Source organism: Nuphar pumila, chromosome 5 (assembly GCF_984573655.1).
Source record: "Nuphar pumila chromosome 5, dmNupPumi1.hap1.1, whole genome shotgun sequence".
In the NCBI taxonomy this organism is placed as follows: domain Eukaryota; kingdom Viridiplantae; phylum Streptophyta; class Magnoliopsida; order Nymphaeales; family Nymphaeaceae; genus Nuphar; species Nuphar pumila.
The window spans coordinates 109,723,764-109,748,778 of NC_143253.1; the positions used below are offsets into that span (position 1 = coordinate 109,723,764).

The 25,015-nt window shown below is 38.8% G+C and overlaps 1 protein-coding gene across 1 annotated transcript in view; it reads right to left on the reverse strand.

Moving 5' to 3' along the window:
* Positions 1–19,311, reverse strand: part of FK (Ergosterol biosynthesis ERG4/ERG24 family) — a 58,879-nt gene extending 39,568 nt beyond the window's left edge. The window contains exons 1-3 of the mRNA XM_090006360.1: positions 19,216–19,311; positions 18,990–19,107; positions 17,128–17,198 (exon numbers count right to left, since the gene is read on the reverse strand). Coding sequence (XP_089862486.1) covers positions 17,128–17,198; positions 18,990–19,107; positions 19,216–19,254 — 228 coding nt within the window. The 5' untranslated portion in view covers positions 19,255–19,311. The remainder of the gene's footprint in view (positions 1–17,127; positions 17,199–18,989; positions 19,108–19,215) is intronic.
* Positions 19,312–25,015: the final 5,704 nt, after the last annotated feature.

A 25,015-nucleotide genomic window follows, 5' to 3' on the forward strand; every position in this document is an offset into this window, starting at 1 on the left:
TGGGTAGAAGCTATGAAAGAGGAATTGGATGCCCTCCATAGATCCAAAACCTGGGAAATAGCGAGTCTTCCTTTAGGAAAGAAAACCATAGGATGCAGATGTGTATTCAAAGTTAAAACAAAGTGTGATTGAACATTAGAAATGTACAATGCTAGGTTAGTGGCTAAGGGGTATGCTCAAGAATATAGGATCGACTATGCGGGAAACCTTCGAACCAGTAGTTAGAATAACAAGTGTTAGGACTCACGTAACAATAGCCTCGATTAAGAAATGATTGTTTTAGCAATTAGATGTTAAGAATGCATTTCTTAATGGAGACCATAATGAAGAAGTGTACATGGATCCTCCACTCGGGTTAGACATTTCAGAAGGTAAAATGCTTTGGCTTAACTCTTAAGAAAGCATTATATGGTCTCAAGTAGGCTCCAAAAGCCTGGAATTACTGTTTTAACAAAGTTATGATTAATCTTGGTTTTATTTCTTATTATACTGATATTGCTCTTTTTGTCAAGAATGCAGGGACAAACATCATTATTTTACTATTATAATGTAGATAACATGATTATTATTAGTAGTGATAGAAAAGAAGTTGAAGATATAAAAACTATTCTTAAAAATAATTTTGATATGTCTAATCTTAGTTTTTTAAGGTATTTCTTAGGTATCAAAGTTGTCTACTTTCCTCAAGGGTATGATTTTTCTAAAGTGAAATTTATATGTGAGATTGTTGCTAGGTCAGGATTGTTTGACGAAAAGGTTGTAAACACACCTGAAGTCATCAATGCTAAACTGAGAGTTAACTCTGGAATCCCTTTGAAAGATCCAATACCTTATAGACAACTGATTAGATCTCTTACTTGTCTATACTCGACCTGACATAGCACATGTGGTATACAACGCCAGTCAGTTTCAGCATTAACCCACTTCAGTTCACATGAGTATAGTCATGCGGATCATCAGTTACACTAAGGGCACTTTAACTAAAGGATTATTCATCTTATCTTTTTCTTGCTTAAATTTAATTGTTTATACTTATTCATATTGGGGAGGCAATCATAATTATCGTATTGATAGGTTACTGTGTTTTTATTGACGACTTACTTATTTCTTAGAGGTGCAAGAAGCAACAAAAGGTGTTTCTCTCTTCCACTGAAGTCAAGTACCATGCAATGGCAACTACCACCCTAGAGATTGTTTTGTTGAAAAGTCTTTTGAAGGACATAGACGTTATCATTTCCACTCTATCGAAGATGTGTTGCGATAACAAGAGTACCATCTACATTGCCAACAATCATACCTTCCATGAACGCACGAAGCACATAGAGATGGATTGTCACTATGTTATTGAAAAGTAGTTTATCAGATGCACTATTGAGCTTCTCTATGTAACATCCAAATACCAAATTATGGACTTCTTCACCAAAGCATTGTCAACAAGTCACTTTTCCTTTCTCCTTATCAAACTCGCAGTGATCTCACCGTCGGGAGGGGGGTTAATATATATATATATATATATATGTGTGTGTGTGTGTGTGTGTGTGTGTGTGTGTGTGTGGTTTATTAGAATGTATTTTAGGTAACTATGTACTTTTTATTTCTTTTTATTTTTGTTGTTTTTCTGTTTTTATTTGTGTAATATGCCCCTTCTATAAAGGCATTTTAGACTTTATTGGCTAGCCATTAGGCTGGCCGTTGGGATAGCTCTCTCTCCTCTCCCTTCACTTTGTGTATAAATAGGGGATTAAACCCCTCTCTCTAATATGCTTTGCTTGAGCATTCTTGAGATTAATAAATTTTTTTTATTGAGTGTTGAAGCCCATTAGTGGCTTGTGTGACATCCAGGAATGTAGATGACATGAAAGATGGGGGCATCTATTGATTACCCTATCAATAGAGTATCAAAGACTATTCAGAATAAAGAAGCAAATAATCAAGTGAACTTTGGTCATATAACTGGATACAAAACTGAGAGTAACCATAACAAGTCAAGTATAATATAGAGAGAAAAGAAAGCAATTTACTAAAACAATAAGACCGTCAAGAGATAGAAAAAGACTTAATAATAGTAAGGACAATGGTGGACCCTAGCTTGCGATCTCAGCCAAGGTTTTAAAACTCGCCGAGTCAACTCGGCTCGGCTCGGCTCGGCCCTCCAGCGAGTCAACCCGGCAAGGCAAACTCGGGTTGCCAAGACTCGGGCTTGACTCGGCCGAGTCACGAGTCATGCTGAACTCGAGCGAGTGTTGTCATTTTCGGCTTTACAAAACTCGCTAGAGGGATCGCTTGGACTCGGGCGACTCGAGCCGAGTCACGAGTCAAATAGAATCGAACAGTTCGTGTTAATGACAATTTTGCAATATTTGTTTCTTTTACCTTTTAAGTTGTTAACGAAAACCCTTAAGGTCTCCACTGTTCAACCCTCGACGGAAGAGAGGAAAAGCCAAGAAGGTGCGGTGCGGTGCGGCTGCAGCTCCAGCCATCCGACGAGAACTCCGGCGTGAACAGCGACGCCGGAAAGGAGTTTCCGACGTGAATAGTAACTCAGGCGTGGTTTGCCATCGTGTTTATTTTTTTGCATTTTGTATTTGCATCGCGAACAGTAACTCCGGCGTGAACAGTAACGCCGACGAAGGCACATTGACGGTGAATACTGAATAGTAAGGCGGCGTCGCAGCTCCGACGCGTCTTATCCAGCAAAAATAGTGCATCGACGAGATTTTCCGACGCCACTAGGTATGTTTTTTCAATTTTTCCCTTTTTGTGTTTCTTTTTGCCGCTGCGAGAATTTCTGGCAAGATTTTTTGGCGAGTTTTGTGAAGGTATGTATGTTGTACGCACTCGTTACACTAGAGCGTGGGACAAATGAATATTTTACAAGGCCACAAACTTGGAATTGCAAATGGACCACCGAGAGCGTTGTAAGGTTATGACTTTGGCCTTTTTATCTGGTTCGGTCAGACAGAGAGTGAGTTCAACCTTAAATTTTATTTTGATTCGGTTGACTATTGCTTGAGCCTTCGTCATCTACTTGATCAGTCCATATCAAGGTGGTCCAATTCCATGGCAGGAAGGCTGTAAGAGTTCCAAAATGTAGGCTATGAACAAATGATTGCCTGTCATGTAACAAAATTTTCTCTTCAGACTCTCAGAGACCAAGGAACACAAAAACAATTAATGAAGAATATTAGAGACCAAGGGGCATGATTTCTGAGAAGTCCAAATCTGTCGGTTTTGGGTAACGGGTACAGGTTTTTAGGATTCTGATTTGGTTTCGATTTTGGGTTCTCCCTGTATAATTTATTTTTTTTGGCAACGAAGCATGCACTAATGGTTTTTTTTGTTGTTGATAACTTGATCATGCTAGTGTTAATAGTAAAAAAAAATGATAACTTGCTTATGCTGATGAGCATATACAATGTTCAGTTTGTGTGCATTATGTAGTGTACCATGTATAGTTTTATGCGTGCATCGATTTTTGGGATCATGTGCAGTTTTGACCAACTTGTAAATCTGTTTTGCAATCGATTTGAGGATTCATGTGGACCGAACCTCAATCGATTTCAGGTTACAGTTCACTGATTTTCTTTGATAGGTTTGGAGTCTTTGGACTGATCCATAATAAAAATTGGGTTGACCAACTTTCCTTGGAGGGTTTGGACTTCTCTACAATGAAAATCGAAAGTGGCTGGACTAATCGTATCTATGTTATTAACTTTCCTTGGTGGGTTTGTGCATAATCTTTTTAACTTTTCAAATTTAGCAGTTCTAGATTTATCAAATCATCAAAGAAATGTCAGAAGAAGGATCTTCAAGGACTCCAAGTACAACATTCACTAAGGGAAAGGACCCTCTGTGGGATTTTGGGTTACCTCTTGATAAAAAAAAGAGGAGGGTACAAAGTACTTGGTGTACAAAACAGATGAGTGGTGGCATTAATAGACTTAAGTATCATTTTGTTGATATTAAAGGAGAGGTGGATGTTAAAATATTATGTCTCTTTTAACTGTAAACTGAAATACCCAACAGGGGTATTTTAGTCCTTTTACTCAATAGGTGTCAGCCACCGTAATGGGCTAACATTTTTACTTTTTCTTTTTTTATTTACTTTTGCCTTTTACATCTTTTTCTTTTTACACTTTTTTTCTTTTTGACTGTTGTGAAAGGGACATCTCCATATAGTTGTTGGAGCTGCCCCAACAGTCACAAATGTGACAGTTGGGTGCAGCTCCAACAGTCATATTGAGCTGCACCCTATGGCTTCTTTTTGCATTATAAATAGGCCTTAGTGGCCCTTGTAAACACATCCTTTTTTGTGAGTGCATATGCAATAACAATGCTTTTGTAAAGCCCCTCTTGGGAACTTATGAATTGAAGTTCATTTTGTTTCATGCTTTTGTGTATGTGTATCTGTGCCTTCGTGCACTTGTGAGTGTTCTCCTTTGTGCCTTTGTGCACTCTTTGTATTTCTTGTATTGTGGTGTTACACACAATCTCTTTTTGTAGAGATTTTCACATGGTATCAGAGCAAGGTTGTTTGGAGAAAGAAATTGGTGTGATTCTTCTCAATATCAAGTGCCTCAAAAAACGTGCCTTCAACTTTTTGGTGATTGGAGTGGAGACTCTTCTTTATTCAATATTTTAGAAGATTACTACAACAAGAAAGATTTAAAATCTTATTGTGGTACGTATTCTTTTCTTTCTTCTTTACTCTCTAATGGGTGAGAAAGACTCTCATTTTTCTCTTGGTTTCAAGCTAAATGGCTCAAATTATCACGTGTGGGCCAGAAATATGAAAGCTCACATCAAAGGGAAAGGGCTTTGGGGTTACATTCAAGGCTCGATTCCAGAACCAGAGCTTAAAATTACTTTGGTTAAAGAAGGGGAAATCAAAATCCTTGAGGGAGATGAAAGAACTAATGCTCTTGAGGAATATAGTAGGAAACATGAGGAATGGGAAATGAAGAATTTCAAGATCTTGTCTTGGATTTTCTCTTCCGTTGAGACAAGGATTAATGCCAACATTATAAAGTTTAAAAAGGCTTCTCAAGCGTGGGAGTATCTTGAGAAGATGTATACTTCTAGGGACTTGTCCCATAAGTATTATCTTCAAAAGAGAGTGTTAACTCTTGTTCAAGGTGATATGTCTATAAGAAAATATTTTGCGAAACTCTCTTCAATTTGGGATGAGCTTGCCATGCTTGAACCCAAGTGAAGTGGAGAAGCCATAGAGCTTCGTCATAAGCAATTAGAAAAAGACCGATTCTTCAATTTTTTGAATAGGCTAAGGCCCGAGTTTGAGTAAATAAGATCTTCTCTCCTATCCTCTTTTACCTCTCCCTCTCTTGAAGATGTTTTAACTAAATTAAGTGGAGAGGAAACCCGTATGGGCATTAGCAAGCAAAATCCTAGTGTGCTTGCAATGTCCACAAATCAAGAAGAATGTGATGGTGTTAATGCCGTTTCTAGACCCGATAACAATTTAAGAACATATAGGCCTCCTCATTTTAAGAATCAAAATCAAGGTAATCAAGGAGGAAGAAGACATTATAGCAAAATATTGTGTCACTTTTGCAAAGAACCGGGTCATATCAAACCAGTTTGCCCAAAATATAAGAAACTTCTAGCAATGGCAACTACATCTCAACCATCCAAAGAGGAATCTTCAAAAGAAGCTCTATCTCTCAATCAAATTGTGGAGGTGCTTCAACCTCTTCTAAAGGGAGCTATTTCCGGTGCCGCCGTATCCACCTCTTCTCCTCCAGGTAAAACTTCTTGGCTCTTAGATTCGGGTGCATCCTTTCATATGACCCCAAACATTTCATATCTTTCCGAGTATTCTAAAAATGTGTCACCTTCTTTTGTTTCGACCGCGGATGGTACTTCTCTCGAAATTAAGGGAATTGAAAATTTTAAAACCCAAAACTTCTTTATTCCAAAAATTAGACTTATACCAAAATTAAATTTAAACTTGCTTTTTGTTTCTCAACTCACGGACCTTGGGTGTAACATTCAATTCTTATCTAATAAATGTTTAATACAGGATCACCAGTCCGAGAGATTGATTGGGGAAGGCTCTAGGAAAGGAGACTTGTACTATGTGGACTTTCTTTAAATTCCTAAAAACACCTTTTGTAATGTGGCCCAACATAAAGACAAATGTTTGGCACAAGAGACTTGGTCATCCCAACATTACCAAGTTATCCTATCTACATTTTGTTAAAGATCTTTGTAAAAATACTTTCTCTTGTAATGATTGTATTCTTGGAAAAATGAGAAGTATACGTTTTGAACCAAGAACTATGTTTAGTACTAAACCTTTTGAAATTATTCACTCGGATGTTTGGGGACTGGCACCTGTCATATCCAAAGGTGGTTTTGCTTACTATGTGATTTTTGTGGATGATTTCTCACGATATTGTTGGATATATTTTCTCAAACATAAGCATGAAGTTTTTTCATGTTTTAAAACATATCATATGATGATCAAAAATCAATTTAATAGTAATTTAAAGATATTTAGGACCGATTCCGAAGGTGAATATCTCTCTAATGAGTTTAAGAAATATCTTGAGGATTGTGGCTGTCACGGGCTAAATTTCGCTCAATAAGCCCATGCGGCGCAACGGTCCTCCTTGCCGTCACAAGCCTTCTAATCGCTATCTCATAGTCACTTTTGCCACGGACATGGAATAGCTCGCAACCTGTAGCACGCTAGCCTAGCCAATATGGCTAGAATAACAGCCACAAGCCACTCACCAACACTTTCAATGTACTGAATCAGAATATTGGCCCTGTGCACTACCCCGCGCACAGTTGCCTAGCGGAAGCTCTTCAAGCGCATCTTCAAATGCGTTCCATGTTATCAATGCCACTTTGTGCATAGTCGTCCCATACCAACTAAGCACTTCCGAGAAGGGCACCAACCTGCCTTAATTTGGAATGCCATGGTGCACATCGCAGCTCCATGCGCAAGCCAGTTGAAACCTCGCCACTGAAGGATCCAAGTCTTTCGACCCCCAGTCCGAAGACCAGTTCATGATTTCATGCCATAGCGAAGAGCACCACCCAAATTCATTCGCTGGCGCATAGGCTCTCTCTTGCCTAGCCCCGAGTATCTTTACTCGGTTGGAATCACCTAGTGTGACTCCTGGGGGAATTACTCCTAACCCACACGCACCCCCGTGCATCCAATCGCCTCGCGTGGGACATCCGCAAGTTGAGAGGTTCTTTAGCACTCTCCAAAGGCAACACCCTCTGGTCCGCTGGCACTGCTTAGCCAAACAACGCTTCACGTCTGTGCCGCCATACAACGATGCACTAACGACGATATTGTTGCCTATCGCATGCCATGCTACCACCGCATGTCACCGATCAAGCTGACGCATACCACGCGTTCTTACGCTCGATGCATTTTCCACTCAGTAGAGCTCTGCACTGCTCATGCCCCATTCCAACCTCGGCTCGGGACATGCTCCCCCACCCAAGCCATTATACGTCCTCGATAATGTTGGTGTAGGTAAGAACGCAGTTAGCTTGATCTGTCAATTCCCTTTTTGTGTTAACTTTTGGCTAACTTCTTTTTCTTCCAACTCAACTTGTTCTGGTGTCTATCTACCATCTTCACAATCTTCAATATGTCAAGTCCCATACCTTAGCGCATCTTTGATCGCTTAGACAACAGTCTTCCGCTTTCTCACAACGAGCATTCCATGCTCGTGGAACCCCAGTGTAGTTCCAACTCAAGCAGGGCATTTTTTTGCCTGCACGACAAGCTTGTTGTCATGAAGCTCATGGCTGGGTTGCCTTCCAACCTCATCAAGGGCACTTTGAGCCCTTTGTGATCCTCTCAGAGAAAGATGACCACCAATGTTTCCCGCAGAGATCTCTATCCCTTTAGGACAACATTTACGGTTTTCCAATGATCCATCTAAGTCCTCAAGTGGGAAATGCTTTGCTGGAGCATTAACCCAATGTGATCCTTCAGAGTGTCTTTGTGGCACTCGTCCTCCTCACATAGGCACCTTCGGCCCAATGCTGTTGCTCCCCTCCCGAAGCCTGCATGCTGCAACTCTCTTCTAGAGTCAGCAGAGAATTTCCGCAGGGATCAACGATCCAAGAACAACAACTCTTTCCGCACACACACTTCTCAGAGAACTTTCAATTTAAGGGATCAAACCGACGAGCATCTTTGCTCAACGTGGGCACTCCGCTAACCCACAAACTTGGGAGAGAGCACAAGTTTTATCAAGTCTCCCCGACCCAAAGGTGCAAATCCTACCAGCCGAATCCAACGTGCATTCTCCACATGCACAAGGCAAACGCTACGCTCCACCTGTGAGCCTAACGCACAACTGGTGAGAATCTTTTTGATTTATTTACGTTCCCTTAGCCAGCAACTGAACAGCAACCTTACGCTTCAAAATATCGTGGTAAAGATGTCCCATACCATCCAACCACTACTTTGCTTCAACGATTCGATTCACCAATCTTCAGTTACGCAATTTTGCATCACAAGAATAAACCATCTTTGTTCCTTTCAGTGTCGCACATGAATAACAAGGTCTCCGTGAACGTTTTCTTTTTTTAGTGTATCTTGCTCAAGATATCGATTTGCTCTGATGCCAATTGTCACGGGCTAAATTTCGCTCAATAAGCTCATGCGGCGCAACGGTCCTCCTTGCCGTCACAAGCCTTCTAATCGCTATCTCATAGTCACTTTTGCCACGGACATGGAATAGCTCGCAACCTGTAGCACGCTAGCCTAGCCAATATGGCTAGAATAACAGCCACAAGCCACTCACCAACACTTTCAATGTACTGAATCAGAATATTGGCCATGTGCACTACCCCGCGCACAACTGCCTAGCGGAAGCTCTTCAAGCGCATCTTCAAATGTGTTCCATGTTATCAATGCCACTTTGTGCATAGTCGTCCCATACCAACTAAGCACTTCCGAGAAAGGCACCAACCTGCCTTAACTTGGAATGCCATGGTGCACATCGCAGCTCCATGCGCAAGCCAGTTGAAACCTCGCCACTGAAGGATCCAAGTCTTTCAACCCCCAGTCCGAAGACCAGTTCATGATTTCATGCCATAGCGAAGAGCACCACCCAAACTCATTCGCTGGCGCATAGGCTCTCTCTTGCCTAGCCCCGAGTATCTTTACTCGGTTGGAATCACCTAGTGTGACTCCTGGGGGAATTACTCCTAACCCACACGCACCCCCGTGCGTCCAATCGCCTCGCGTGGGACATCCGCAAGTTGAGAGGTTCTTTAGCACTCTCCAAAGGCAACACCCTCTGGTCCGCTGGCACTGCTTAGCCAAACAACGCTCCACGTCTGTGCCGCCATACAGCGATGCACTAACGACGATAGTGTTGCCTATCGCATGCCATGCTACCACCGCACGTCACCGATCAAGCTGACGCATACCGCGCGTTCTTACGCTTGATGCATTTTCCACTCAGTAGAGCTCCGCACTGCTCATGCCCCATTCCAACCTCGGCCCGGGACAGTGGCATTGTCCATCAAAGATCGTGTCCTAAAACCCCACAACAAAATGGTTTGGCCGAAAGAAAGCATAGACATGTCATTGAAACCACTAGAACCCTTCTCATTTCCCAAAATATTCCTAAAAATTTTTTGGCCGAAGCGGCTCTTACTTCCGTCTATCTTATCAACCGACTTCCATCCAAAAATTTAGATAAAATTTCTCCCTTTGAGATTCTATATGAAAAAGAACCCGATTATAATAGGTTGAGAGTTTTTTTTTGTAAGTGCTTTGTTCTTACCGATAAAAATAATAAACTCTCACCAAAAGTCATTCCTTGTGCTTTCCTTGGCTATTCGGAAACTCAAAAAGGATTTCGATGTTATGACTCTAAGAATGATAAATTATATGTTTCAAGGAATGTAACTTTTTTGGAAAATGATAGTGGTTTTGAAAAAAATGAATCTCATTTAGAAAATGCCGATTACTCCTTTCTTTTTGACCTTTTATCTAAGGATGGTGATATCTCTAGTGATGATGAATCAACATATAATAGTGAAAATGAAATGGTTGTGATCAACAATAACTCTAACCCTTCTACCCCTCAAGAAGAAAATGTATCTAGAGAACCCATCACTTATTCTCATAGAGATAGAAGCACCTTTAGGAGTGCTATTGAACTATATAGTGAACCTAGTGAGACTATTTCCACTCATGATTCTCATCCTAGGAGAACTTAAAGAACTAGGACTCCCTCTAGATTCGTATCTTTTGATTCTTTCTCTCCTAAATACCGAGCTTTTTGAGTGTCATTCACTCTTATTTTGAACCAAAAAATTTTGGAGAAGTCAAACAATGTACTGAATGGAGAGAAGTCATGGAGAGTGAACTCAAAGCTCTTAAGAAAGCTAACACTTGGGAATTTCAATCTCTTCCCAATGGCAAGAAAACTATAGGATGTCGATGGGTGTTCAAGGTCAAGACTAAGAGTGATGACTCTCTTGAAAGGTATAAGGCTCGTCTTGTAGCTAAAGGGTACAGTCAAGAATATGACATTGATATGAAGAGACATTTGATCCAGTAGCTCGTATGGTTATTGTCAGATGTCTTATCACCATTGCTTCAATTTGAAAATGGAATATTTACCAAATGGATGTCAAAAATTCTTTTTTAAATGGAGATCTTAATGAAGAAGTTTACATGGATGCTCCACCTGGTATGGAAATCCTTCGGAGTGCTATTAAACTATATAGTGAACCTAGTGAGACTATTTCCACTCATGATTCTCATCCTAGGAGAACTTAAAGAACTAGGACTCCCTCTAGATTCGTATCTTTTGATTCTTTCTCTCCTAAATACCGAGCTTTTTGAGTGTCATTCACTCTTATTTTGAACCAAAAAATTTTGGAGAAGTCAAACAATGTACTGAATGGAGAGAAGTCATGGAGAGTGAACTCAAAGCTCTTAAGAAAGCTAACACTTGGGAATTTCAATCTCTTCCCAATGGCAAGAAAATTATAGGATGTCGATGGGTGTTCAAGGTCAAGACTAAGAGTGATGGCTCTCTTGAAAGGTATAAGGCTCGTCTTGTAGCTAAAGGGTACAGTCAAGAATATGACATTGCTATGAAGAGACATTTGCTCCAGTAGCTCGTATGGTTATTGTCAGATGTCTTATCACCATTGCTTCAATTTGAAAATGGAATATTTACCAAATGGATGTCAAAAATGCTTTTTTAAATGAAGATCTTAATGAAGAAGTTTACATGGATGCTTCACCTGGTATGGAAATCCCTAAAAATAAAGTTTTTCGTCTTCGTAAAGCTCTTTATGGACTGAAACAAGCACCCAAGGCTTGGCACGATAGGTTTAACAATGTAATGACTAAAAATGGTTTCACTTCATGCTATACTGACACTGCATTATTTGTTAAGAAATCTGATGCAGGGATTGTTATATTATTGTTATATGTTGATGATATGTTAACAACAGGTGATGATATCAAAGGAATCAAGAGCATTAAATCTATTTTGACTTCAAGATTTGAAATGTCAGACTTAGGATTTCTGACATATTTTTTGGGAATTGAGGTTGCCTATTCTCAGAGAGGTTATTTTTTGTCTCAAACTAAACTTGCTTGTGAGATTCTTGATAGATCAGGAATCACAGATGACAAGGTCTGCGAAACTCCTGAAATAGTAGGTTCAAAGATGAAGATTGATGATGGGATTCTCCTAAAAGATCCCACACCTTACCGGCAACTGGTTGGATCCCTAACATATCTCAACATTACCAGGCCTGATATTTCTCATGCAGGACATGTTGTTAGTCAATTTCAACATGCACCTACTACAGTCCATATGAGCGCCATCCTTCGCATCATCAGATACATAAAGGGTACAGTAAACAAGGGAGTATTTCTATCTTCTACGTCTGAATTAAGTTTAATTGCTTATACTGACTCTGATTGGGGAGGTGACACAAATAACCGTCACTCCACCACTGGTTTCTGTATTTTTTTAGGTGAATCATTAATCTCTTGGATATGCAAGAAGCAACAAAAAGTATTGCTTTCATCCACCGAAGTTGAGTATAGAGCCATGGCATCTACTACCATGGAGATTGTTTGGATTCGCAACTTGTTGGAAGATATGAATATTCAAGTTCAAGGGCCCACAAAATTATGTTGTGATAATAAAAGTGCAATCTACATTGCCAAAAATCACACATTTCATGAGCGCACGAAGCATATCGAGATGGACTGCCACTATGTTCGTGAAGAATATTTAAGAAAAACCATTGACCTTCTTTATGTTACATCAGAATATCAACTGGCAGACTTCTTCACCAAGGCACTGTGTTCTCCAAGATTTAACTTCCTTCTTGGCAAACTTTCGGTCGTGACACCCTAAGTTTGAGGGGGAGTGTTAAAATATTATGTCTCTTTTAATTGTAAACTGAAATACCCATCAGGGGTATTTTCAGTCCACCCATCAGGGGTATTTCAGTCCTTTTACTCAATAGGTGTCAGCCACCCTAATGGGCTAACATTTTTACTATTTCTTTTTTTATTTACTTTTGCCTTTTACACCTTTTTCTTTTTACACTTTTTTTCTTTTTGACTATTGTGAAAGGGACAGCTCCATATAGCTCTTGGAGCTGCCCCAGCAGTCACAAATGTGACCGTTGGGTGCAGCTCCAACAGTCATATTGAGCTTCACCCTGTGGCTTCTTTTTGCATTATAAATAGGCCTTAGTGGCCCTTATAAACACATCCTTTTTTGTGAGTGCATATGCAATAACAACGCTTTTGTAAAGCCCCTCTTGGGAACTTATGAATTGAAGTTCATTTTGTTTCATGCTTTTGTGCATATGTATCTGTGCCTTCGTGCACTTGTGAGTGTTCTCCTTTGTGCACTTTTTGTATTTCTTGTATTGTGGTGTTACACACAATCTCTTTTTGTAGAGATTTTCACAGTGGAACCATGCGACAAAGTCAAAGAATCTTTAAGGAAAAAATTCGTAAGAATTTAGAGTCATTTAAGGAACACAAATTATATAAGAAAAATATTGTAAATGAGATTGGTTCCTTTGTTGAAGTAAATGATATGGACTTGTCAGATGAAAGTGATGAGTCTTCTGAGAAAAGATATATAAAGGGAAAAAAATTGATGAATGATGCCCAAAAGCATAATCTTAATGCTTTTGTTCAAGTGAAGGCAGAGTCTCCATCAATGAAACAACTTGGAATAAAAGCAGCTTTGGATAGAAAAGCTAGAGATAGGTTATGTTCAGTTATTGCGAGATTTTTTTTATCATTCAGCCATTCATTTCAACGCAGTCAATTCTCCTTACTTTACGAAGATGATTGAAGTTTGTTCCTCAGTAGGAATGGGATTGAAGCCGCCTTCTTCAGCTGAGATTTCTAGAAGATTATTACAAGAAGAAATTTAAAAAATTGATGATTATTTCAAAGAATACAAGGAGTCTTGAGCTGAAATGGGTTGTTCTATTATGGCTGATGGTTGGAAAGATGCAACACAAAGGACATTGATAAATTTTTTGGTTACATTGTCCAAGGGGCATTTACTTCTTGAAATCAGTTGATGCAACAAGTATCGTGAAGAATCGAGAAAATTTATTAAAATTATTTGATGAAGTGGTGGAAACAGTAGGTGCAGAGAATGTTGTTCAGGTATATCATTTTGTTCTTTTGAAATTTTCTATTGAACATTGATATTTATAATTTGTCTAGTATGTTAATAATGTTTTGAAATTGAAAAATCGCAGATAATCACAGATAATGCAGCCAACTATCAAGCAGCTAGAAAGATGTCGGAGGATAGGAGGAAGACCATATTTTGGACTCCTTGTGCAGCTCATTGCATAGATCTCATGCTTGAAGATTTGTCTAACATAAAAAGCATAGCTGGATGTGTGATTATCAAGCAGCCAACTATCAAGCAGCTAGAAAGATGTCAGAGGATAAGAGGAAGACCATATTTTGGACTCCTTGTGCAGCTCATTGCATAGATCTCATGCTTGAAGATTTGTCTAACATAAAAAGCATAGCTGGATGTGTGGAAAAAGGAAAAAGGATCACGAAGTTCATTTACAATCATACTTTTGTTTTGAACTTAATGAGAACTCAATTTTCTAATAAGAAAGAAATTCTAAGACCGATTACTACAAGATTTGCCACTAATTTTATCATGCTTCAATCTTTGCTAGAACATCGAAGTGGTCTTAGAAAAATAATGGCATCAGATGAATGGAACAATTCAAAATATTCATCATTTGCTGAGGAGAAAGAGATGGAGGATATTATATTGAATAGTAATTTTTGGAGAGTCGTAGAATCAACTGTTAAAACTATAGAACCTCTAGTCAAAGTTTTGAGAATGGTCGATGGAGAAGAAAAACCTACAATGGGTTATCTTTATGAAGCTATGGATAGAGTCAAAGAGGCTATAAAAGAAATTCATGACAATGAGGAGAAAAAGTATAAACCTTATTGGAAAATAATTGACAATCGTTGGAAAAATCAACTTTATCACCCTCTTCATGCAGCAGCATACTATCTCAATCCCAAATACCACTATAGTCCACAATTTTCTAAGGTATGTACTATGTATTTGTTTATATCTTTTTATTAATTATTTTAAATTTTGAATATGAACTTTCTTTTATCAATTATCATATTAATATATTTGACTATTTGCATTATTTCATGCAATTCACAAAGCATCCTGAAGGCGTGGTTTAATTAAATGTATTGAGAAGTTGGAGCCAAATATTTCAGCTAGAGTAAGAGCATGCAAGCAACTTGAGTTATTTGAAGATGCAAGTGCAGATTTTGGTACTTCTATAACTGTTATGACTAGAGATGAGCACAAGCCAGGTGATCTATCTTTAACATTATTGTTGTGTTGTGCAAAAGAATATTTCTTTAATCAATTTTACATTTTTGTGTGTTTTGGCGTTATGCAGCAATGTGGTGGAAAATGCATGGAATATGTGCCCCCGATCTCCAAAAAATTGTTATTTGTATACTTAGTCAAACATGTTCTTCATCTAGATGTGAACGAAATTGGAGTACCTTTGATCAAATTCACACTAAGAGAAGAAATAGATTAGCTCAAAAGAAACTTAATGACTTAGTGTTTGTCCACTATAACTTACGTCTGAGAGAAAAGCAATTAAAGAAAACACGTCTTGACCCAATTTCTTTGGACAATATATATTTGCAAACACCAATGGGTGAATGGGTCATGCAAGGAGTTTTAGATGGAGATGAGGTAAAACCATAAAAGTTTGTTTGATATTTTAACTTGATTAAAATTCTTTTAATTTAGTTTTTTGTCTTTCTCTATTGCATGCTAACTCAAATGTGTCATATTTTATTTAATGAAGGATTTCTTAAGGGACTTGGAGATGGAAGTTGAAAACATTGAAGAAGCTAATCTTATTGATGATGAAGGTGGTGATGGAGTTGAAGATGAAGAAGCAAGGGAAAATGCAACCACTAGTACTCCAATTCAGCCATTAATTTCTACTTCCAACTCAAGAATTGATTCAAATGAAGTTCCAAATAATAGCACTTCGCCTCTATTTAAGATTTGACTCTTGACTTGAGAATTGAGATATCATATTTTGTAAAAGTGGATGAATTTTGGATGTTTGAAATTTGATTTTGTCATTGTGTTATGATTATTAACTTTATACTTATGAACTTTGTAATTTTGTTATATGGCCATGGGTCTAGTATGGTTATTGCTGAGATGCGAAAATTGATTGTTGAGATGTATTGCATATTGCTAAAGTAAGGTTATCTTTCCTTTAGTTTTTACTCTTACTCTTGTAAGTTTTTAACTTTACTTTAGGGCTTATTTCTATTGAAATATTGAATTATTGTTTTGCTTGGTTGTTCAATTTCTTGTTATTAGATGAGTAATTATAAGTTAGATATAGTTTTACTTGATGTTATTTTACTTATTAATCAATTAAACTAGTAATTAAGTCATTCTATAAACCTTTATATGTTTAAATGATAATTTATATATTGTTTTTCTTTTAAAATCAAAAGTTAACAAAACCCGGTCCGAGTCAACGAGTTGACCCGCCGAGTCACAAGTCGAGTCCCGAGTCACAGGTTTTAAAACCTTGATCTCAACAACTCAACTTTATGGCTATGGTGATCAGTTTGATGCATTGAGATGATCTACCTAAAAAAACACGTGTTTGATTTCACCTTTAGAACATTTCTAGTTGTAGTTCTTGTTAGCCATGTCGGTCTCTAAGTTTATTTTTATGCTTGAGTTTGTTATTTTGTTCTTATTATTTGTATTTTTGTCAGTTAAAATTTTGTTCAGGGTGCATGTAAAGTTTTATTAAGGTTAAAAGAGGGGGCTTATGATATTAATTATTTGTTTTTTTTCATTGTAAAATCCCTTCTGCCATGTGACGCATGGACTCTAAGTGTGAAATTTGTTGTTGTGATGTATTATTCAACAACCATGGCACGGTTCCAAGAGCTAAAGACCTAAGACCTCAAAATCCATGCCTACCTGAATTAGTGAATTATTGTAGAATCTCTTCACTTTTTGACATTGTCTGCTTTGACAGTTAGAGTTCGATAATTTTGGTACATTGGGAGGATAACATCTATGGCTTACTTTTTGTTTTAAGCGCAAGAACCGATTTTCCTAACATCTATGTTTAACATGTGGACGAAAGATTTTGGATGAGGTTTTAGAACTATCCTATGGACTCTCTATCTTCTAGCTAGTGTTAAGAAAATCTCACATGCATTTTATATCAAAGAAACTATAACACATTTATAAGCCATTTTCAGTGTTACAAGTTTCTAAATTTCTTTCCACGGATTTAGCACAAGAAAGAGTACCTCACATACTTTACCATATCACACTCTTGACATAGCAAAAGCCATGATATCCAAGTTCTGTTTTAGTCTCAACAAGTATCATAATAAAATAATATGACGAATTCCAAAAAAAATGAAATTGCATAGAAATAATGCTCTAGAGAAGCAATAAAGAAAATGAGAAACATACATATTAAAGAGTAAAAATGAAATCCTAGGGGAAAAGGCTATGTTTGGAGACACGAGGAAGATACCGTAGGTAACATCAGCTTCATGCCAGCACCAATCCCCAAAAGAGTTATCAGTAACAAAAGTGAGAGCAATCCTGGCCATGGAATGAAGGATATTGTAGGTTAGCAAGTTCACATGTGCTTCCCATATAAGGAAAAATATAATGCCAACATGATTCCTAAGCAATTAGCTTAATTGAATAAGAAGATCATCCCAAACGCTAATAAAGTGATAAAATAAAATACATATTAGGACATGGAAAATCATCAGATTGAAGCATCCCGTGGTCATCTGCAACTCACAGCAATATTTTTGAGGAAAATCTGCAGTTGACCAGCAAAGGCCAAATATCATATGAGGAAAAAAAGAACAGACTGATTCTATGAATTTTTTTTTTTAATGGTTGTTTGTCTTTGTGCATCAAAAATAGCTCGCAGAGATTATTAAATTCACAAATCTGCATGTGAAGATATCTTATCATCTGCCAATTGTTAAGAGACTACTAGGTTCTCATATTTTATCTTGCAATGATGAGGTTGAACTATTTTCCTAAAGCGTTATGAATAAAGTTATTAAGCAATATGTTCAACATTTATTTAAAACAATAAGCCATGAATATGAATAGAAAAATCAGAAAGTTTTCTTCTATGCAAAATCTCTCACAATTTTTGTAACCTTTTCAATGTTCTGAACTGAAGACAAGCCATTTCTCCTGTGGATGGTTTCTCGGAGACCAACAGGGGTTATCCTTCAAATCAACTGCAATTTTCAGCCTCTAAGATGCACAATGAACACTTTTATTGTAATTAAGAACTCATTTACATTAAGATTCACCATTGAGAAACCAATCACTAGAGAGCTCAAACCAAGGAAGGTCACAAAACAACCAGGCGACAAGATTGAGAATATCAACATCAGAAAAAGAAAAGAAGAACCGGCAATCCATAGCAAACTATGTGAATCCAAATGCACATCCAAACTGAGCTAACTACACAAAAAAACATCAAGCTGAAGGTTGTCAACAAAGTGGAAGTCACAAAATCATTTCCTCGTGCCATGGCTACTCAAAACCGCTAATCACCAGTGTATAATAGGTAGCTAATAGCTACGCCGTTCAGTACATAAAATATTTATTGTCTTTTTCATGGACAATTCGGACACCTGAAAACAGAAGAATAAAAGATAATATGCACATTTACCATATAGACTTCAATCCGCATTAGAGCTTAGAAACAGTGAAATGATGGGTATTGCTTCAACTATTCCTGGAGGGAGGCAAATTAGGTCCCATTCTTCTAAGCCTTCCCTGGGAATCCAATATGGTTTTCTTCTGTCTCTTGATCCATAGCTAAAACCACACAAATTGAATTGACACCACTGCTTCCTTTTTCAATTTCCAAGAAAAAAAATGGTTCTTAATGAGATAGTTAATGGCGAAGAACTCTGATTTAGATTAAAGAAAAAAGAAAAACGATATGTCATTCTTCTCCATATAATAAAGCAATGCTGATCGACACCTTGCATTTTCTCCATTCTCCAAGCAAAAAAATGGTTTTTAATGAGAAAGTTAATGGCGGAGAACTCTGATTCAGATTAAAGAAAAAAGAAAAACGATGTCATTCTTCTCTATATAATAAAGCAATGCTGAGCTACACCCTTGCATTTTCGCCATTCTTTTCCTCTCTTAGAGGAAGTTCACCGCTGCCACTGTTTCACCTTCCAAATAATTGCACATAAACTCGAGGACATCTAACTCAAGATTCGAAACTTACAAAACAACCCACGATTGGTAAACACTATGTAAACAAGATCTCTGGAAAACTTTTGCAGAGACGATCCAAATTCATTAATCAACAACGAAAAAGGAAATTCATCTCACTCTCACCGTTGCAACGATAGTGACGGCGTGTGCCATCGGATAGAACCGCTCCAGGAACGAGCTTCCCCGGAAGAACGTTTCCCGCGATCCCCAGATACCCAAAGTAAAACAGCAGCACCCAAGCCTGTGCCCACAGAGGGGGAGAGCGAGAGAGATGAGTGCATGCTTGACAAGAGGGCCCTAAAGGAAAGCCAAAAGGAAAATGGACTTTTTCTTTTGCTCCGTTGATTACCTCCTTCCAAGAAGGAAGAGCCAAGAGCGAAGAAAGCATCCTCTCTCTCTCTCTTCTTCTTCTTCTTCTTCCTCTGCTCCTCTGAAACTCGCACCCGATCTGGTGGTTGCAGCTGCTGCCACGCTATTTATACTTAGTGCGCACGGTGAGCTCATCAACTCCCAAACGGTTCGGGTATGAGTCAGGTTGGGCAGACCCACATCCATGGCACGTGGGTGAGAGAGAGGCCTCCGCAAGTTGCCAGGAACGCCAGCGCGCCGTGGTCCCAATTCCCAACGGATCTTTTTGCTTTCCAATATCTACAGTACAATACCCTTATACTTTTACATGTTTTGTCGTTTGTAAAAAATTTTATAAACTAAAAAAAAAAAAAATCCCAAGTGTCACAACTCTCTTCCCAATATATGGCAAAATTTAGATGATTTCCTTGTTTTAATTTTTAAATATTCGTATTACGCTTTTAAATTACAACAATGTACGGAGATTTCCCTACATCTTTTGGGAAAATTCTATTTTATTACAATAATTTTTCAGACTTTCACATTAAAGCGTTGTTTTTTATATGGATGGCTCATGTTAAGAAGGGCTAACATGCATAAACAAAATGTGAAAAGATCAGTTGCAATATGATTGCACAAATATTTGTGCATTAAGCACTTAATCACCCTCCCTATTGGGGACAGGATCTGTCCGGTGTGGGACTCAATCGGGTGCTTAATGCACAAATTTTTGTACAATCATTATGTTTTTGGATCTGGACGGAGAGAGTAAGAATTCCAATAGTTGCCTTCTTGCACAAGATCTTTGAAACTAAAGCTGCTTGCAACTCCTTGGAACTCGAACCAATATAAATTAACCAAGCAGCTCATTTACTTAGAGCGTATTTGATAGAGGAACTAAGCAGCTCATTTCCTTCTTCTTCTTTTTTCTTTGAAAGGCAAGCTGGGGTTAGGCAGACCCCACACCGTAGCATAAGGTTTTGAACTTGCAACCTCTCAACACAAGGTGACTTGCACTAACTGCTCCTACGCGGAGCAGGTTGTATGTTACCCCCCTGAACACGGGGTTGCGTGTTCAGGGGACGTGGCACTCATTCGGCTGGTTATGTACGGAGGAAGGAATATTACATAACCAGCCGAATGAGTGCCATGTGGCACTCATTCGGACCCCTGAACACGCGGCCCCGTGTTCAAGGGGAACATACACCACCCTCTCGATCCTACGGGACAAATGGAGCCCCCGGTAGGTAAGCAGCTCATTTACTTGGTAAAACAAGCTGGTCTAAGTGATCAACAGCCTCTAACCCACTTTTCTTGTATTTTTTTCATAAGGGCACATGTTTAAAGGGTCAACGTATCTGCTATGAAATTTTCAAGAGATTTACGATTTTTTTTATTACAGTTTACATGAAATTTTTATAAATATAACCATATTTTGTCATCATATTATTTTATTTAAAAAAAAAAAGCATACGCAGAGATGGACTTGTGCAATTATGGATCACAGGTAGTTGGTGCTTTTGATGTTAGGTCCGTAATTTTTGAATCAATATGAGGTGAACGGTGAAGCAGGGCACGTCCACATCGCCAACCTCAAATCTGTAAGTGACAAGCTAATTTATTCTTTCATGGCGTCTTCGGTAACTGCTGCGTCTGACCTGCTCCTTTCTCTGGTTGCAAGTTCTCCACTGTAAAGATCACCACTGAACGAACGATAGCAAATCAGGTACGGCAAGAGGGTTCCTCGACGTCTTAAACATCATGGTTTTCAGCTATGTCACAAAGATTCGAGTTCGACTCGCAGGCTCAACAAATTTCAGAAAATAGAATACGAGGACACGAAATATTTTTATTTTCATCAGTAAAAAGTTATGCTTTTTGATATTTTAATAACAAATTATGTTTTTTATGAAAAATTACAGAAAAATATTAAAATAATAGCTGTACATATTGGTACCCTTGAACGTGTCCACTCGTGTCATCAAGGATATGCATCCAAAATGTCGTGTCCCTGTGGCATAGGTTTTGAGATTGTTCCCTAGCATTCATTTTTTATGCTCTAAATGCCATTTATTTAAAACATCAACGGATCACAAAAAATATATATATATATATTTGTGGGACCCACCTTGCTTCAAGATGCCATACTCACGTCACTGAAACCTTCAAACTGCCCGTTATGCATTCCTTCAACACTGCACTTGCCACATTTCAACTATTGCACAACACAAAATAATTTACACACACCTCTTTCCCAACACTCGTCATCTACCTGAAAAACCCAATGTTTTTCTATCACCCACATAACAGTTGTGTCATCAATGTTACCTCAAAATTCTCACTGCACACGACAAGGTCCGTGAGCCCCAAGACTATGCATATACATCAGTCCCCAAAAATCAAGTTGCATCTTTCACCCTCGTGCCCAACAGTGTCTACGAACTTAGTCTGTGACACCAACACTGGCTTCTCTAGTGATGTAAAGTTGTGGTGCACCCCACCACCCAGGGAATCACCTTGCTTCGCATCAATTCTAAAAGAAGGTGCTAACACAGAGACTCGAACTTGAGGTAAGAGATACCTCCCTGTTCACAAGTATTAAGGTAAGAGAGATCTCCCTATTCACAAGTATGAGACCATGTGAGCAACCCCTTGGGGTTCTCAAAAGATGATTTTTAGCCACGGGATTTTTAGTAATCACTAATCTTAAATGTTAGAGCAACCCCAAGAGACTAAAGGTCACGTTTGGAAGTGAGAAACATATAGGAAAAGTGATACAAGATGAAAAAATCGTGTGGTTTTTCCAACCCTTCCAAACGAGAGACTTTTTCTATGAGGGAGTTGTTCTAAAAAGTAATTTTTTTTATAGGAAACAATCCTCCAATGGGGTAGAGGAATGTTTCCTATTAAGAGAAAATTGTGAGATTCACTCTCCATAACCCATCTCACCACCATCGATCTCGCCACCACCTTTTCAAGTTCATTGACTGCTACTGCAGCCCGCCAGGCCCAACCCGGCCAATGGGAGATCACCATCTGCACCTATTGCCCAATTCAAAACCCTATCCTTGCCCTTCTCTAAAATTTTGCCCAATCAAAAGCACAAGCAGAATTTTATCGAAAAAGCTTGCTTTTCACCGTCTGATCACCGCCCTTACTTTGATCTTCCATCTTCCCTAACCATGACAATGGCCATCTTCGAAGCTGATTTTTGAATGGACTAGGAGCTGGCTCGAGATGATACACTAGGAAGCCATCAAAAAATGCCCGCCACCCACCATCTTATTGTTGTAGATACACCGTGTAGTAGCAGGCCACCCTCTTTTATAGTATTAAGCCTCTTATTTTTCCTTCTCACCCTATCATCCTCCTGTTGGAGTCACCCACGTACCCACATTAAGGACTCCCATAAAGGTGTTCATATCGGATAAGCCCCACGATTTTGGAAGGGAACAATTACGTAATTGTTACCTAATAAGGATTAATGCTATAAAAGGGGGTGTTGATGAGAGACCTCTGTGCAGAAAACTAAAAGAAAATCATACGTGATTTACATTGCTGGGATTGGATCCTCCTCACCATCGTTGAAGGCCATGCACTCATTGAGGGTAGCGATCGGCTGGGGAGTCAAACATCTCAGAAACGCTCAATTGGTCCACCGTCGGCTATTACCAAACAGTCATGGCCGCATCATGTATGCTCTTCATATCTCCTGTGCGCAAGCAATCCCAACATTGGGTTATGGGCTCACACCATGCATTTCTGTTGTGTGGGCCTGTTGGCATTTTTCTGCGACTGGCGCCATAGGGCGGGTTGGTTTCTATTGTTGCCATGAGGCGATTGTTTTTTATTTTTATGGCAGTCTGTGTTGCGGGGCGACTGTAACAAACTGAGCTTGTGGCCGTGAGGCGACGTGGCTCATCTGTATTCAGAAAGCAGTCCCTTGAAATCGGTCATCAGTTAAAGGTGACTGTCGTCGTGGGGCGACAGTGTTTTTCGATAGCCCATCGTTGCAAGGCGATGTGGTTCATTGGTATTCAGCCATCGGCAGAGTAGAGTCGTTGTGGGGTGACGTTGGTCACAGGCGGCAACAACCGGCTACAAAAAAAAATGCAGAGTTGGGATTTTACCTATGTCGTTGGGTTGTAGGGAGGCCGAATGGCACCGGGGTTGCCTCAGACCGTCGTCGGGAGGAAATTATTTTTGCCAGATTGCTGATGTCCATCTGACGACGTGCAACAACAAGGGTTTTAAACCCCCCCTTTTTTCCATTCTTTGTTTCATCCGTCGTCGGGCAGTGGGGCTTTCTCGCCGACGACTGCAAGACATCGTGGGTGCATCGTCGGGAATTGAATTAAAACTTCAAATATTCAATAACAGTAGAGAGATTAATATTTTTAAGGTACTTAAACAAAGATTAAATTAAAACTCAAAGCATAAAAATTTTAAATCTAGGTTTTAGCTTTCCACAGAATCAAACAAAATAAATTTTTATGCAGGGAATCTCCAGATAATTGAAAAATACCTAACACCACTAGGAGTGTTCTAAAACAAACAAGTGACAGTGGATTCTTGTCAGTTTGATACTTTAACAACACTTTTTGGGGACTCAAACAGCTGATTCACGAAATGGCTTCAACTACAAAGTTTTATATAATCATCTTAGCTTTCCGAGAAGCTAAAGATAATCATCTTAGCTTTCCGAGAAGCTAAAGAACGCGAGAATCCGACCAGTATCGAGGCCGATACAGGTGATTCTTTAGAGTCATTCTAGACAACTCGGGATTCGAGAATCCGGGTTTTTACAAGAAACCAACTTATGTTATAACAAATAGAACTGGAAATCTTACGAACAACAAAAATCACTTAATAATGAAAACACTTCAAACATTCATTCTAATCAAACAAAAAATGGTTTACTTGCAACTTTCAAACAATAATCTTCAAGAAAATCACAGAAAACTATCAATGTAGGAACAAATGAACCCGGGAATATGATATCCGGATAAAGAAGACAATGGATGTCGTTGGGAAGCAGCCGACACCGGAATGACGATTCATGAACAGCTACCAACTAGAACCATGAACATTTGCTTCAACTCGCAAGGTCGATCTTGACAAGATCACCTTCACGCCCAAGAAGAAAATCAATTTCTCTCCACCGAATTTTCTGTCACCAAAACAGAAATATTTTTTGTCAAAGAGGAGCATCCCCCTTCCACTTGGTCGACCTCCACTTATAAAGGCACTAGAGCATGATGAAGAGCCACATTAAAGAGGCAAATGGCCTTCCCAAGCTATGCTCTAAAAAAAGGATTTTGACTGGACTATTTTTGGCTAAAGCTATTAAGGGCCCAACAACCATATTTGACTTGGACTAGTCAAGGCTGGATTTTGAATGAGGTCCAAGATGGTCCACTCCAAAATGGTGCCAACTAGGACCCCCTTTGGAAATGGATCTTGATCCAGATCCAAAACATGCAGTGAATTGGATCCTGCACAAAACGCATTAGAAAAATACAAATGCAAAAAAATAAAAACTACACGCATTCCCCATACACCCTCCAGTACTACAAAAGAATCCTACAGAGCACTAGAACTATCCAGATCTGTAGAATCCGGCTCCTAAATAATAATAAAAAAGATTACAAATAAAAACATATTTAACGTGATTCTTCACATGCCAAAATGGAATTGAATAATAAAAATACAATCTCTGAGAAAGATGCAAAATATCTCAGATATTGTAGCACGATAATTAAAATGGGTCTAGGTTGGCAGAGATCTAATTGGACCCTGAT